At 39.5% G+C, this 17,900-nt stretch overlaps 1 protein-coding gene across 6 annotated transcripts in view; it reads right to left on the bottom strand.

Moving 5' to 3' along the window:
* MAP3K5 (mitogen-activated protein kinase kinase kinase 5) overlaps positions 1 to 17,900 on the bottom strand; it is a 244,162-nt gene that overhangs the window by 56,280 nt on the left and 169,982 nt on the right. For all 6 annotated transcript variants that reach the window (XR_002521757.2, XM_003898125.5, XM_031667401.1 and 3 more), the window contains 4 exons: positions 11,544 to 11,677; positions 3,148 to 3,275; positions 2,108 to 2,244; positions 280 to 385 (listed from right to left, as the gene is read on the bottom strand). Coding sequence is in view for 5 of the 6 variants with exons in the window: in XM_003898125.5 (XP_003898174.1) it covers positions 280 to 385; positions 2,108 to 2,244; positions 3,148 to 3,275; positions 11,544 to 11,677 (505 nt within the window). In the remaining variant the exon portion in view is untranslated. The remainder of the gene's footprint in view (positions 1 to 279; positions 386 to 2,107; positions 2,245 to 3,147; positions 3,276 to 11,543; positions 11,678 to 17,900) is intronic.

Here is a 17,900-nt window from a genome sequence, read left to right as displayed (position 1 = left end):
CCTGTAGTCCCAGCTACTCAGGAGGCTGAGGTGGGAGGATTGCTTGAGCCTGGGAGTTTAAGGCTACAGTGATAGGTGATAACACTACTGCATTCCAGCCTAGGTGACAGGGCAAGACCCTGTCTCAAAAAAAAAAAGAAAAGAAAGAAAGAAAAGAGAAAAGATATCAACATTACTGTGTGTGAGAACACCAACTGAATTTCTCTCTCACATTATGCTCAAACTCAGCAATTATTTCTTTAATTACATAAGATCTGTATCATCATTGCAAAAACATACCAGTAAAAGTTTCAGTACAGGGGTTTATGCCAGCAAGCCTCTTTGATGTCCCGAAGTCAGAGATCTTGAGAACACCACTGTAGGTATTAATCAACACATTGTCACCCTAGAGAACAGAGGACTTTAATCACAAATGTTATCTTTCTTCAGATACTGTCTATTGTTGACTTGGTAAGTCCAATTAAAAAAAAAAAAAAAAAAAAAAAAGGTGTCCTTACAGCAACCAACAACATAATTCTGTATTCTTCATTAATAGTTTATCTCAATAGTGAATTCTTGACACTGTTTTTTGTTTACATATTATCAGTTTGAGACCAACCACCTTTGCAAAAATCGTAACAGTGAGAAAATTATGACAGTAAAAGAGAACTGATCTAACCACCACCATCTTGCCTTAAATTTCCAAACTGCCCTTGGTCATTCCAGGGTGTGGACCAAGCTCACTTGGAGAAATTTAATTTATAATTTATAGTGTAGATGATAATAGCCCTTCCCCAAAACTAAACCATCTTTGTAAAACTAATGAAAGGCCACCAGGTTAAGAGGATGAGAGGGGCCTAAAGTCCACTAAGATGTAGGCATAGCCAAATGATTATCAGCCCACTATTCTGGGGGGTCACAAGATTTGCAACTCCTCCAATTGTTCCTATAATTGACATCACTATTATAGAACCAAAGACTGGCCTTTTGAGATGTCTTTACAGGCTTCTCCATTTCTGACTATCAGATGGCATCACCCAGACCTGTGACTCTGGACTCGGCCAGTCCTGTAGCCCCCACCCAGAACTGGACTCAACACACAAGAACTATTTTCCACACCTCTATAATTGCATCCCCAACCACCCAGACCCTAGCCCCCTGCTCACCAAACTATCTCTGGAAAACCTTAGCCTCTAAATTTTTGGAGCGGCTGATTTGAATAATTATAAAATCCAATATCTTGTTTGGCCATCTCTATGTGTATTAAACTCTCAGTTGCAATTCTTACATCTTGAGAAATCAGCTCTATCTGGTCAGTGGGCAACAGGAACTCATTGGGCGGTTGTAAGTTCTTCATAATCTGCTACTCAGATCACAAGATCAAATATGATTCCTAACTGGTTAGAGCTTGTTGCTATTTACAGAGATATAATGATGTATGTCTAATTAAATTATGATTTTCATAACTTTCCAGTTACTTTATTTTCTTTTCTATGTTTCTTTACTTCTTTTCCTGGAATATGTAGAGACATGATAGATAAATGGGCATTTTGGTTGATTTTAGGGTAGTAATATTAACTTATTTTCAATAGTCCAGACTTTGTAAAAAATGTATTAGTTCTGAATTTTCTTTTTAAAAAGAGAATGTAAAGTTATTATTTTAGCTTAGAGAATCTATACCTTATAATTATAGTTCAATCAATGAATATGTGATACTTGTGAGAAAAGGGAATTTTTTTTTCTTCTAACTATTCATTTACTGAGTAGCTACTATGGGCAAGGATACAAAGATTAACCAGCCTGTAAGTTCCTCAGGACCAGGGGCCATCTCCCATTTAACTTTAGACAGCTGCATCCCACACCACAGAGTTCCTAGGAAACATTGTGTAGTGGGAGCACAATCTTGTTGGCTGAACGCAGTTAAGCAGTTTGTTCTTTGAGCAAAAGCATTAAGACATGAACATAAAGAACTGATTCAGGGGTAAACGATTTCTTATATTTCTGCTGTTTCTAAGATTTACTTATTCACCATTCTAAATTAATACTCATAACACAATATGACTTTTGCAAGTAAAATAATAACCCAGCAAAGAAAGAACTCATGAAAATGAATGCTGGTGCACCTTACCTTTATGTCGCGGTGAACTATCTGATTGTCATGGAGATATTTTAATCCTTCCAGTATTTGCTTTGTATAAAAGCCAATTGTTTGCTCATTATCTTTTAATGGACCCCATTTGGAACGAAGGAGAGCAGAAAGACTTCCTGTAAAGTAGGGATAAATAGTAAGTAAATCCTCATTCAAATGAGCTCTTTAAAGTGTATTAATAATGTAACAGCACTTTAAGCTAATATTCATTGGTTCTTCACAGTGGCCCAGGAGCTGTACTAGATATTGGGCTCAAACATGAATTTGCAAATATCCCTACTCTAAAGATGATTGCTATTAAATATGTCTAAGTAAAAGGCCAATGTCTACTGCTAACTTTAATTCAAGTCATGATGATTGATCCTGAAATGGTTTCCATATTTATGTATTGTCTCTGTGAAATTACATAATTCACTTGTAAAGCTTCTGGAACTTTAAATTATTTAAGCCTTATTATTATTTAAGGAATGTGACTTTGTGGCCTGAGTCATGTAGCATTCGGTTGTAACTTCTCATTCCACGATTATAGGCTAAATCTCTTCCGCATTTTTGTCCTGTAAATGATTGGGAAAGACTGAATAGTGCCAAAGAAAAGATCCCTTGAGACCATTACCCCTCCTTATGGAATATTAAAATAATATGCCTTGGAATATAAAGCTGTAACCACTTAAATGTAATGACCTTGTGTAGAAGATGTTGCCACCCCGTTAGTCTTCGGCCTATATAAGTGAAACATGAACTTCCTCACTTTGGAACACTGGCCCATTCTTTTGGAGTCTGTGTTTCCTGGGTGGCTATCCTCAAGCTTTGCACCAGAATAAACTCTATACATTAGGATATTTTCTAAATCTCATCATTTATGGTTGACATCTCCTAACAAACTGGAGGTAATGTCACATGTCCAATTTTTCTCTCAGCTTAGACAGATGAAGACCTGTACTTTAGTAAATCCCATTCAAGTTTACTCCCCTTCAAGGCTCTAAAAATTCACACTTTTTAAAGAAAGAAATATCTCTTACCTCCAGGGACCTGCTCCATGAAGATTTTAATGAAACCATTCTCACTGAAAGAGCCCAGATACTGGACAATATTTTTGTGCTTCAGGTGCTTATGCAATGCTATTTCTTCATGCAGGGGCTGAGAGTATCTAAAAGACATGCAATTGTCAATGAGTTAATTATGTAGCCAGACTTTACTGTATAAATTTAAACAATACAAATGGAAAATGTCAGCCAAATATATGTCCATATGTGAAACCAAAATGACCATTTAAGGCCTTTATTTCTCCTAAGGTAAATTCTATGAGGTTGAAGGTGTGGTAGGATTTGAGGGGAAATGTGTCAGGTACTAAGCCAGTTGTATACGTTAATTCATTTCCATGAGAAGGTAGTGTTGGTATGCCCATTTTACAGATGAGGAAACTGATTCACAGAGAGGATGACTGACTTGCCCAAGATCCCAAAGCTAGTAAGTGACAGAGCTAAGATTCAAACCCAGGAGAACTGAAATCGTCCACACAGTTTACTCTCCATATTAACATATTAACATTAACATGACTTTCTATTCCACTGGCCTCATCAACACAACTTTATTATTGACTATAAAACTTTACTATCACAATTTACTAATAATCAGGAGACTCTTGCCCAGGAAGACAAAACTTGCAAATAACTTTAATGTACATTCCAGAACTTCCTGAAAGGCCCGTCAATTCTTCAACAGCAAACATAAAACCACTCATAGGTCAAATCTCTTTGAGCCCCTTGCATCAAAATCTTCACCTTACTGTGTCCACTAATTCTATTATATCATGATTTTTACCTAATCCTCATGAAGCCTCCACACTGAAAGTGTGACTTCAAAATTATGTACTTGATATATGTTGCTGATTCAAATTATGAAAGTTATTTTATATTTCTGGAGCAGAACAACACTTTTGATAATTATTGGAAGTACTGTAAAGCTTTATAGACTCTTAAGCACCCTGAATTTAATGTAGCCCTAATGAATTATTTTACTGCTTGCCAAAGAACATAATTTCAGCAAATTGAGTTTTAAAAATCAAATTGGCTTTTATTCATGATTCATGAGCCAGGCAGTATCCAATCCAAATAGGAGGTCCACTGGGCATGGCAGAACAGTGGGTTTTCTTTTGTAAGGTAGCTTGAGCAGGAACAAAAACAACACAGAGCAAAAGCCAAGTGGTTAATGTTAGGTTAGTTCAGGTTACTTCCCTTGCAGGGGTTAAAGCAGAGGGGACTTCCTTATCATGCCAGCTCAGGTTGGCTGGGTGCCTTTTGATCAGTCCCTGTGACTCTGTTTTGTTTTTGTTTTTTGAAAATTGGCCTGTTTGATAATTTGGCTATCATCTCTCTCCTGATTTTTCAGAAGGCCAGATCTTACAAGTAAACTGCTTAGTTTTGGTTTGGTAATGTGGAACCCTAGCATGGTTCCACAGGCTGGTCTGCTGGAGCCTAGTGCAGGAGCTCAGTCCAAATCTGTAGCCTCAAATTTTACTTAAGAAGCTAAATATTGTAGGGTGTCAGCAACAATAAATACAGACTCAAAGGAATTCCTCTCTTTCTCTCTCTCTGTCTATATATATATATATATATATAAAATCTAAATCGAATATATATATCTCGTATAATGGAGGCTACCGGTGTGAAATACACTAATAATGCACATTAGTGCAAACCTGATGTCTTACACTTGCTTCAGTCCTACGTATAGGAAATCCTTAGATCTTACACTGACAAATCCATTGGTTAATATTGAATAATGCTATTTTCAATAAGCTTTTTAGAGTAAGTGCTATAGCTAAAGCAATTAGTTTATAAAAATTTAAATTCACTTAATTTAAATTAATTTTTATTATCTGTGTAATATTTCCAGAAAGCAGCCAACAGCAATAAAAGCAACAAAATACTTGCATTTTAGATCGATTATTCTTTTTTTCTTTAGAATTGCTTTAGGAACTATGAAGGGCAGGTATTAAAATGAACACTTTAATAGTATACCAGTTAGAGATAGCAACAACATTTTGATAATTGCTTGAGTGAGATAACACCAGAAATACCAATATACAGTGTTACCAATAAGATATTTAGGTAATGACTCTCAACTATAAGGGTATTTACAAGTTGCTTCTTCCATGAGGGTTAAAACACTTTGATGTTAGTTCATACCTTCTCTCTTTTTTTTTTTTTTTTTTGGAGATGGAGTTTCGCTCTTGTCGTCCAGGCTGGGATGCAATGGCGCGATCTCAGCTCACTGCAACCTCTGCCTCCCAAGTTCAAGCGATTCTCCTGCCTCAGCCTCCCAAGTAGCTGGGATTACAGGCGGCTGCGACCACACCTGGCTAATTTTTGCATTTTTAGTTGAAATGGAGTTTCAACATGTTGGCCAGGCTAGTCTTGAACTCCTGACCACAGGTGATCTGCCCACCTCAGCCTCCCAAAGGGCTGGAATTACAGGCATGAGTCAACACACCTGGCTCACAACTGCTATTGATATGGATTAGTGGCAAATACTGTGCCTCTGTATTCTACAGAGTTAAGAGATAAAGAAAAATCTGAAACAACCAACTAACTCAGATGATGATGATGATGATGACGATGATGATTATTTAAGACAGGGTCTCTCTCTGTCACCCAGGCTGGAATGCAGTGGCACGATTACAGCTCACTGCACCCTCAGCCTCCCAGGCTCAAGCAATGCTCCCATTTCAGCCTCCCGAGTAGCTGTGACTACAGGCGTGCACCACCATGCCCAGCTAATATTTGTATTTTTTGTTTCACCATGTGGCCCAGGCTAATCTCAAACTCCTGAGTTCAAGTGATCTGCCAGCCTTAGCCTCCCAAAGTGCTGAGATTACAGGCATGCACCACCATACTGGGTCCTCAGTTAATTATTAATCATAAGGCTCCCACCTTCTGATTCTCTACTGAAAATCAAAACATCAATGCTTAAACTTAAGATCCTAGAGAAGCAATATCCTTACCTTATTACTTAAACTAAGGAGATAGGTCAAAATTTGCAATAATGGTCAGAATCCAACCTAGCTAAGGACAAGTACTCTTCTCCAATATAGAAAATAGTACAAACACCCAGCATTTTCACTAAGTGTAAGTGCCAAGCATTAAACAAGGACGGAATTATAATTTGTTCACATCAACAAATTAGTCTTGTCTATGAGAATAATAAGAAAATCATATTTCTTCTCAATTACCTGTAACAAGGAAAGAAGAAATGGACTAGATAATCAGAGATACTTACATATTTGGTTTTGACAAAACTATTAATCTATAGGTATCTCCAGACACTCCCTTTGAGTCAAATCCCCACTGCTAACCATCTAGACCAGTGGTTGCCAACCTTAACTGGATATTTACATTTCCTAAAGGGCTTCTAATTCCCAGGACCGCCCTAGGATTTTTGGAAGTAGAGCTTGAGCATCAGTATTTTTAAAAGCTCCCCTGTTGTCTCTCATATACAGCTGGGTGAAAAATGACATAGAAATAACCAGTCCATGGCAGGGTGCAGTGGTTCACTCCTATAATCCCAGCACTTTGGGAGGCCAAGGTGGGCAGATCACTTGAGGTCAGGAGTTCAAGACCAGCCTGTCCACATAGTGAAACCCTGTCTCTACTAAAAATATAAAAATTAGCTGGGGGTAGTGGCAGGTGCCTGTAATCCCAGTTACTTGGGAGGCTGAGGCAGAAGAATCACGTGAATCCAGGAGGCGGAGGTTGCAGTGAGCCAAGATTATACCACTGCACCCCAGCCTGGGCGACAGAACGAAACTCCATCTCAAAAATAAATAAAATAAAATAAAAATAACCAGTTCAGGATATGTAGAATATCGGAAGAGAAAGCCAACCTGAGATTAACAACTAGTTGGGGGTAGATGATGAGAACATACTAAATCTACCTCTTCTCTCTTACAACCACTTTCATTCTCTAACAAAGTGGTTTTCGAACTTGAAGGAAACAGAGGAGAAATTGTTTCCGTTGCTCTGATCCTTCTTTACAGATGGGAGTTTAGTGCACAAAAGTTGTATCATGCATTATTCACATCACACTACTTTTGTAATTATCCTTTGTAACTGTAACTGCTATCTTTTTCAACAGAACTTCCACACCCCTCCAGGTCACATGGATAGAAACAACTTTGGTTGTTGTATCTTCACAATAATAGACTTGTCAGCAATCTCTTTATATTGTTAATAAGAAGATGCCCTGCACCAGCTGTTCAAGGTAAGGGCTTGTCATGCGCAAATCACATATACCAACTGCACTGTTACAGAACAGGAGCTGAAACACCTTGTTGGTATTGGTGTGCTTTGTGTGTGTAGAGCAGCATTTGAATAAACTTAAACTACAGGATGATTTTAAAAGTGAGTTTCTTCCAAGTGTCCACCTAAATCCATCAGGAGAGGAAAAGAGAGGAGCGGTGGCTAAAGGTTAGTGAATTTGGCTGCAGCAATTTGATAGCGATGACCTCGTTAAATTTCATATTGCTTCAAATCTATACTATCTATATATATGATCCTTAAGAACCTGTAGGACTAAAAGAAAAATTTTAAGATGACAACTTTATATATATTACCTAGGTATTTAATGAGTAATTTCTACTGCTGTTTCATAAGAATCTGTAATCATGTCTCATGAATTAACTAAGAGGAAATGCTGGAACAACACCAAACAAATATGAAATTGAATGAAACTACACAAGCGGCAGGCAGCAACAGCTGTTTGCTTACCTAATATCTATTCCTCCCTCTTTCTATGATTTTGTTTGGAGAAACAAATGGCTGGCTAAAAAGCCGGAGTTCCTAGTTCCTTGTAGGTAGGGGTAGGCATTTTGGGCGAGTGCAACAGAGGGGAAAGTATACTGGGCAGTTCTGGGAAGCTTTGTTTTCCTTTTCCTTCTGGGATGACATACGGAGCCTGGAGGCAGCGTGAAAGTCACGCACTAAGGATAAAGAGCTGGGATCGGGCACAGTGCTTGCATGGGAGGGGGTGTCTTTTTCAGTTTGGGGTAGTCAGAGAAGACCTCTCTGAGGGCTTGACATTTGAATTAAAGCCTAAATGATGAAAATGAGGCAATCCTGCGAAGGTCTGGGTTGATCTTGGTATGCCCGATAGAGAGACACCAGTGTGGCTGGAGTGGAGGTGAGGCCACAGAGGAAGCAGATTGCCTGTGGCCTTGTGATTCAAAGTAAGGGTTCTGGGTTTCATGCTAGTTGCAATAAGAATCCACTGAAGGGTTTTAGGCAGTAGTGACATGATGTGATTTTTAAAAATAGATGTTATTTTTTAGAGCAGTTTGTAAGTTCACAGAACAATTTGAGAGGGAGGTACAGAGATTTCCCACACACTCCTGGTTCCCAAACATGCACAGTCTCCCCCATTATCAACATTCCCCACCAGAGTAGTCCATTTGTTACAACTGATGGACCTTCACCGACACATCATTATCACTGCATGATTTGATTTTAACTTCAGAAAGACCTCTGTGACTCCTCAAAGAAGGATGGACTAGGAGTGGAGGAAAGAATGAAAGCAGAGACCAATTATGAGGTGACTGCAGAGACTAGAAGGGAGTCCGGGCGAGAGGCCTGAAGGCTTAGATTAGAGGTGCAGCTGTGGTGATCGGAAAGAGTAGAGAGATTCAGAATATATTGCAGAGGCTGATACAACAAACAGTATGACCTACTGATGGAGTAGATGTGGAGTGCAAGAGAAAGAGAGGAATCCAAATGAATCCTGGAGGTTAGCCTGAGCAGCTGAATGGATGGGGAGACAGTAACTGATGACACAAGGAGTACTTTAGGGAGAGTACATTTGGGAATAAAAATCGGGTTTACGGCCGGGCGCAGCAGCTCACGCCTGTAATCCCAGCACTTTGGGAGGCTGAGGTGGGCAGATCACTTGAGGGCAGGAGTTCGAGACCAGCCTGGCCAACATAGTGAAACTCCATCTCTACTAAAAACACAAAAATTAGCTGGGCATGGTAGCGCAGGCCTGTAATCCCAGCTACTTGGGAGACTGAAGCATGAGAATTGCTTGAACTCGGGAGGTGGAGGTTGCAGTGAGCTGAGATGGGGCCACCGCACTCCAGTCTGAATGACACAGTGAGTCTCTGTCTTTAAAAAAATAAGTAAATAAAAATAAAATCCAGGTTCACGATTGGGTAATATACTGACTACCTAGGTATATTTGATGGATTCATTTGTACTCCAAACCTAAGCAACACACAATATTCTTTTGTAACAAACCTGCACATGTACCCCGATTCTAAAATAAAAGTTAAAAAAGGAAAAAAATCCAGGTTCAGTTTTGGTCATGTTAACCTTGAGATGCCTTTGAGATCTGTGATTGAAGATGTGGGGTAGACAGGTAACATGGGGAGCTCAGGGGTGGGTCCTTCCTAAGGAAGGCTGGTCACGTGGCCTATGACCACGGCCACAGAACGTGGACTCAAGGGCAGCCAGAATCAGCCCATGATGTAGCCCAGCATTAAAGCCTGGCCAAACATGGATAATAATAACCATCTATTAAATAATCAAATTCTCTCTCTTTCAGACTTTGAATACACAACACACACAACTGTATATCATACACTACAACTGTGTTTCACTAATTATAGGAGCACTGCCTTACAGAGAGATGTAAGGGAAGCCCTAAGGCAACAGAAATCATAAGGTTGAGAGAAGACAGAATTATTAGTTGGAGAAATAAACCATAAGGCAGAGCACAAGAGCAGTGAGCAACAGATAATCCTATCACCAGAGTGCTTCAGTTTCCTGAACAACATTTTTGTTTCTAAAAAAGATTCCATCTTTCACAAGGCCTCACTACGTGAGGTTCAACTCATTTCTTCAAGTATAGGTTGGTGCAAAAATAACTGCAGTTTTTGCCATTACTTTTAATGGCAAAAATGTATATATTATACTTTTGTAGTTGTCACACAGTTCTTGGATATTGTCCCAGTTTTTTTGTCTTTTTTCTTTTTGCTTTTTTAATTTTGAAAGTTTCTACTGATATATTCCCAAACTCAGAGATTCTTTAACTGTGTCCAGTCTACTAACACGCCATCAAAGCCATTCTTCACTTCTATTACTGTTTTTGATCTCCAGCATTTTTGAAAATTATTCCTAGGATTTCCATCTCTGAGCTTACATTACCATCTGCTCCTGCACAATCTCTACATTTCCATGAGAGCCCTAAGCGTGTGAATACGATTCACAATCTGATAACTCTAATATCCCGCCATATCTGGTTCAGGTTCTAACACTTGCTATGTTGCTTAAACTGTGTTTTTTGTCTTTCAGTATGCCTTATAGTTTTCTATAGAAAGGTGGACATGATGTCCCCGGTGAAAATACTGCAGTAAATAGGCCTTTAGTGGTATGGTGGGAAGCAGTCAGGCAGGAGAAGAGTTCTATAGGTCTATGATTAGGTCTCAGTCTTTTAGAGAGTCTGTGCCCCTGGGCTGTGAATTTTACAAGTGCTTCAAAGTGCTTCTTAGCTTTAGCCCCCTTAGATGAGACAGGACAGCTAGAGTTGGGCTACATTTGGTACTCCCCTTCCCCCAGTTTGGTGAGGCTCTGGTAAAATAGAGTCTCTTGTGGACAGACCTTGTTAAGAACAGAATGCTCTAGCGTATTTTAAAATGGTGACTTTTCCTTTCTTGCTGCCAGAAGCACAATGGGATTTCTCTAATTTCAGGTCTCTGTGAGGACCTGGTAAAGCTCCAAAACTCATGAAAGTGTGACCCTCACCCCCAGCCCCCAGTGACTGGGTCCCGCTGGAGTTTTTCACTCAGACTTCACAGTGGGCCTCTAGAGATTTGTTAGTTACAGTTCAGTTTTCCTACCCCCGCACTGGTTCCCACAGAGGTTTCTGATCATGGACTTCTGCTCAGTAAGTTATGAGTCTCTCACTTCGCCAGTCTCTCCAATTTCAGGGGCAGCTGCCTGCCTTGCAACTTCACTGACAAATCCAAGAAGAGCCGTTGATTTCAGTCTGTTCAGCTTTCCACTTGTTAAGATAGAATGACAATTTCCAAGCTCCTCACATGCCCGATTGGAACTTAGAACTGGTTCCAACCTAAACCATTTCTGATAGTGCTTATTCCCCATCTATTCATATAATACATCCACCTTTATCCGAGACAACCTGAGCCCAGCACACACAGGGCCATTCTCTTTTCTAGTCTCTGAAAGCCCCGTTCTTCCCCACCAGTCTGGAACTTCAAACACTGAATGATGCAGCAGCTAAACCTCAGAAGGAGCTAATTGACTCAATGTCAGAGTTTCATTCATTAGAATCTCATCAATATTTTCTAAAATACTATGAACGACCCAAAGTACTATAGAACAGCTTTTAGTAGCCACAATTACTGTACCTGCTGTCTCTCTCTGGGATTTCCTTAATAGCAATTCTGACTTGGTTGCTCAAGTCCCGACCTGCGTAGACTATCCCGTAAGTGCCTTTTCCTAAAACGACTCTGTCACCATTTTCATCATATTCATAGTCATACTACAAAAGGAAAAACGGGGAGAAAAGATTGAAACGTTAGTTCATTCTACATTTCAAACATCTATTTTTTTCCAAGAGCATTATTCCTTATCTTATCAGATGGCATTAACAGGCCAAAGTTCTAAGAAGTGCTTCAAGGATGAACAAATAAATGCTCCCAACATAAAGCAGATATTGTGTTTATGTTTTCACAACTGTTACAAATACAGTGGGGATTACATAGTTAACTTCATAGAAGTGCTTCTCCAAAAGCCGTGTGGATTCTTTTACCCACTCAGTCCTGTTTTTCATTGATTCTGGAGATCAATGAAACAGTGCATAACTAGCATGAACATCTATCAATGTCTATCACATCTAATAAATCGTCCTTTTGTTATTCACTTTTGATGCTGTCAAAGCATTTCACACTGCCAGGGGAATAAAACCACTGAAAGGCTTTGGGTAAGAAGAAAATTTTGACATCTTACCAGCTGCCGATGATAAAGTCAGGATTATTTTACTTCACCCCAACCCCCACTCCCCAAGACCCAGAAACATTTTTTTTTTTAATGAAAAATAGAGGAAAATGTTTATCTCTGATGTAGAAAGGAAATATCTATAGCTCTAAACTGCAAACTGTCAAGTGTGTCAGCCAAATATGGAAAACTGGATCTACAGAAAGGATTCAGTAAAGACCTCCTCAGATCTGGAGGCATCACCCCAAAGCCACATCCTTTGTGTTGGACTGAACTAAAGGATTTAGGGCCATCACATGATCAAGGCATGTCCCTGTAGAAACCCAGCACAAAACTACAGGCCCCCGGGAAAGAACATTAGAACAAGCTTTTCACATAGTCTACATTTTGCTGGAGTTTAAAGCTGGCAGTCCATAGTTAGATTCAACGCACAGCAGGGTCTGAGTTGGCCATTAAAAAAATTATTTCTGGCCAGGTGCGATGGCTCATGCCTGTCATTCTAGCACTTTGGGAGGCTGAGGCAGGTGCGTCACCTGAGGTCAGGAGTTTGAGACCACCCTAGACAACATGGCAAAACCCCGTCTCTACTGAAAATACAAAAATTAGCCAGGTGCGATGCTGTATGCCTGTAATCCCAACTACTCAGGAGGCTGAGGCAGGAGAATTGGTTGAACCTGGGAGATGGAGGTTGCAGTGAGCTGAGATGGCGACACTGCACTCCAGCCTGGGCAACAGAGCGAGACTCCATCTCAAAGGGAAAAAAAATGATTTCTAACATGTATAAGTCAACAAACTTAACGTTAATACTGATGAGTAATCTAAGAAGAGGGCAATGATCATGAGTTTTTATGCTCTTTAACAACATAGCCTTGAAATATATAAAGCAGAGTTGATACAATTTCAGAGAAAAATACACAAATATCAACCACAATAGATTTTAACAGAACTCTTTTAGAAAGGAATATACCTGGCACACAGATTTTAAAATAGAGAATCTAATGACACAATAAACAAGTCTGATATAACATCTACAGAGAAAGCTCTGCACCCAGATACAGATTCCTTTCATGCATATATGAAAAATATATAATTGATCACATATTAGACAACAGAGAAAAATGTCAACAAATTCCAAAGAACTGATATCATAAAGACCATGATCTCTGAGCACAGAACACTAAAAATAAGACAGCCAAAAGTATATTTTACTTTACTTTAAAATAACCAATGGGTTAAAAAGGAAATGACCATGGGAATTACACAATCATTTTTTATATGAGAAGAAAAGCATTATTTATCAAATTCCATAGATATGGAGTTAGGTAGATGAAAAATGTCATGATATTAAAAAAATCCATTGGAAAATAAAAATTTAACATGAATAAATTTAATGGTCAAGTCAAGGAAACAGAAAAAGAATAACATATTGCTACCAACACAGTAGAAGAGAGGCTCTGGATTTGGTAAGATGGTAGACCAGATACCTGAGAAGCTTCCTGCTAAAAACACATGGGTAAAATAAAACAGACATACTTTTAAATATCTAGCTGGGCTTACTAAAGAGTAAAGGTGATTGCAGAAGCTAGAAATGAAGAGGAAAAGAATACTAGCAGGTAATCACAAGAACTCCTGAAGCCCAAAAGGTAGGGATGAAGGCAGGATTTTCAGTTTCATTAATCTAGGGCAGGAGTTCATGCTCGTTTTTTGGTAAAAGGTCAGGTAGTGAATGTTTTAGCTTTGAGAGCCATATAGTCTTTGTAGCAACTACTCAATCCTGCCATTGTGATGTGAAAGCAGCCCAGCTGATACATAAACAAATGGACATGCTTATGTTCCAATAAGGCTTTATTTACCAAGATTAACAGTGAGCTGGACTTGATCCTAGGGCTATTGTTTGCTCACCTCTCATGTGGGGCTTGGGTTTTAATGCCCAGGAGGGGATAGGAGGTATGGCCTAGTGCCTATGCCAGGCAAACAGCAGAAACACACAAAACCAGGCCCTTGATGAAAGGGTAGATTAGAAAAGTCAGCCCACTACACTGTGAAACAAAAGGAAAGCTGGTTTTTCTCAAGACTGAGCTCTGGAGGAGCAAAAATAGGTCTTCTCTAAACACGTTCAACCATAGCTGATCCTGGCTGTTTGAACTTCAAATGAACACTTATTGTAATACTCATAATTGCTCTTGAGCCTGGGACATCCCTGGAGTGCCTGGCAGAAACAAAGGAAAAACATTTTAATGGTAGACCCCTTGAAGTTTGCTATGCAGAATTCTTACTGATAATGCACCACTAAAGTTGAATTCACAATCCAAAAAATATAACTTATGTAAGGAAACAATTCAATATCAGTGAAAACATATATGACAAATCCCAATCCTCAAGACTTCATTAAGTCAGAAATGATAGAATATAGTTATAAAATATGTATGTTTAACATAAAGATATAAAATATTTAAAAATGAGAAGATGAGATATTCTAAAAAAGGCCAGACTTGAAAGAGAATTGAATACAACTTCCAGAAATTCAGCCCTAAATAGGAAAAGTGAAAACAAATTCACTCAGATATGATATAGGGCAACTACAAAATACGAAAGACAAAAAGATCATAAAAGGGCACATTACCTACAAAGGGAGCTCATCAGATCACTCTGCAAACTCTTGGGTACACATGCATGACTCGAGAGGATGGGGCTGGGGTGGAGCATGTTCCTAACAGCTCCAGGTTATTTGTTTCCAACAGGTTTCCAAGCCCTTATAGAAGGAGGTCAGGTGGTGTCTTCTGGGGAAAATTATGCCTAATACAATGCTAGGGCTGGAGTGAGCACTGGCCTCCTTAGCATGAACCCTTCTCTGGCTCAGGACAGAGGCCAAACTCTGGAAGGCAGATGACTACTTACCCATTGCCAAGTATCCAGTGGCACATTAGAGAATAGCCCTGTTCTGGCTGCCTAACGTAAAGCTGAAGACTGTCTTGGTCCAGGGCAGATGATCAGGTAGGTGGTCAGAGTGAAGGAACCGGCAGCAGGGATCATTTAGCAACATGCCCTAACTCAGAGTTAAAACTGGGCTCCTGTGAGGAGGCAGGAAGCATAATCCAAACAATGCCACCTGAAGGAGCCCAAGTCTCCACACCCAATTCCTGTGGTCTAGACTTTTGCAATGCTGTGCCTGCCACGCCGGAATTCTACCAGTGGGACCCAGTCAGCAGGAGGTAGGGCAGGGACCATCACTAAAGAAGCTCAACTTTGACAATGTGCCCTCTCAAAGAATTAGAAACCTATACACTGAATCTAGTACCACCACCATTTTACACTACAATGCTTTATAATTTTAAAGGAAAAAAAAAAAACAACTTTCGATAACCCACCTCACTTGACTATCATAATATCATAGTAGGTTTCTGATTACTTTCAATTTACAAATGATCAGAATTTTTTTTTCAGTGAAAATATATCAGAGTCGTGATTTGAAACCAGCTTGTAAGATTCCAGATTTTGTATCCTTTCCACTACCTATGCGCTAGGGAAACCCTATCATAGAATAAGAGCTTACAGGGTAATGATCACTACTTGTTTCCAAACACCAGTATTATAAAGATATTACAGTATATTGTTAATATAGATTGAACATCCATTTGCTTTTTCAAGCAGACATCTGGTAGCCACTGTCCTCTTAGAATTTTGCTTTTTTCCTTCTCTTACTCCGTATTTCAAATTTATTGTCAACTCTTCTCAGATTTTTCTTCTTAAAATCTCACAAATCCATTTTACTCCTTATTCTCACTGCAATTGCCTCAGAATCTCTGTAGAAGCAGCACAGAAGCACTTCTCTGCAAAACAAAGTTCAGAGGCTTTTCTCCTCCATGTGGCTCCATTCCCCAATTTATTCTGCACTAAGTTGACAGTGAACTTTCCAAAGTCCAAAGTTCCACGTGAGCTTTCCATGTCAATGCCACTGCATCTATTTTATTGGCAGCTTGTTACTTTCCGGATGAAATCCAAACCCCTTAGCACAGCATAAATGCCTGCTACGGTCTGAATGTTTGCGTACCACCGTCTCCAGCACCCTCAAAATCTGTATGTTGAAACCGATTCTCAATGTATTAAGAGTTAGGCCCTTTAGAAGGTGATTAGGTCATGAGGCTAGAGCCCACATGAACGGGATTAGTCCCCTTATAAAAGAGGCTTGAGGGAGCCCGGTTGAGCCTTCAGCCATGTGAGCACCCACAGAAGGTACCATCTAGAGAAAGTAGGCCCTCACCAGACACTGAATCTGCTGGTGCCTTGATCTTGGATTTCTCAGCCTCTGGAACGGTGACCTATGCATTTCTGTTGGGTATAAATTACCCAGTCTAAGGCATTTTGTTATAGCAGCCTGGATGGACTAAGACAATGCCCTTCAAGATCATAGGGCTGCCTCTGTCATCCTCATCTGGACACTGAGCTCTTTGAGAATTGGGACTTCATCCATAATTACTCTAACTCAGTTTTAGCATGTCGCTTGTAGTAGATGCTTAGTAATTATTTGTTTAATTAATTAATCAAGTTATAGAAAAATGTGATGAGCATTTTTTAAAAAAAGAGCTAGATCCCAAAACCAAACCTTTAGAATCATTATTGGTTTATTCTTGGGTGAAAGCATTTTTCCAATAGATACATTTACAATCTTTTTTTTTTTTTCTTTTTTAAAGAGTGTTTTGCTGTCGCCTAGGCCGGAGTGCAGTGGTGCCATCATAGCTCATTGCAGCCTTGAACTCCTGGGTTCAAGCAATCCTCCCACTTCTGCCTTCTCAACAGCTGGGACTTCAGGTGTACACCACTATGTTCAGCTAATTTTTTCTATTTTTTGTAGAGATATGGTCTTGCTATGTTGCCCAGGCCAGCCCTGAACTCCTGGCCTCAACTGATCCTCCTGCCTTGGCCTCCCAAGCGCTGGGAGTACAGGTGGGAGCCATCATCCTCAGCACTTTTTTTTTTTTTTTAAAGAGATGGAGTCTTGCTATGTTACCTAGGCTGGACTCAAAGTCCTGGGCTCAAGTGATCCTCCTAAATAGCTAGGACTCAGGTGTACACCACCAGATCCAACTCTACAACAGGTATGCTTACACAGAAGAGTGAAGAATACATAAACCTCGACGAGGCTGCTACAGTTTTCATTTCCCCTAGGAATCTAAGGCATCAGAAGACTATTTTTTAAAAAGATTATGTATTAGATATAGAAGCTGACTCCTGCTGAGCAAAATGGTGATAGTAAAAATGAAAAGGACTTGTAAAAAGAGCAGTGTGATTTAAGTAAAACCATCTCTGTGGGTAATTGCTGCTTTGTTTTTCTATCTCCCCTTTCTATTCTGACGAGATATAGATAGAAATTGAAATCGTAGTTTTGAAAGAAAGCTGAAAAGACACAAGAGACTGGTTCAGCCTAGAAGGATATAGAATTATCTGTGTAATGGCCAGAAATAGTAGAAGAGAGCCTGGACCTCAAACCAAGAAAGGTAAGGTCTGTTAACAACAAATACAGAAAAAAACAGTGGTGGGGGGCGGGGAAAGGAGGGTTTTAAAAACTAAAAGATAACATTACATTGCTTATATATTTTACATTCTATTTCTATGGTAATAGGTTAGCAAATCAGGTTGTTGCTAAGGGAAACAAGAATTTCATTCTGAGGCAATCATGAGAATTTTTCTAGAATCATCTCTTTATTGCTGTCTGCCCAGAACAATCTAAACCGGTAGTGGGAAGAGAATCAGTGTAGGAAGACAACATT

This window comes from Papio anubis, chromosome 6 (genome assembly GCF_008728515.1).
Source record: "Papio anubis isolate 15944 chromosome 6, Panubis1.0, whole genome shotgun sequence".
In the NCBI taxonomy this organism is placed as follows: Eukaryota; Metazoa; Chordata; class Mammalia; order Primates; family Cercopithecidae; genus Papio; species Papio anubis.
This window is presented reverse-complemented; position numbering and strand designations above follow the sequence as displayed.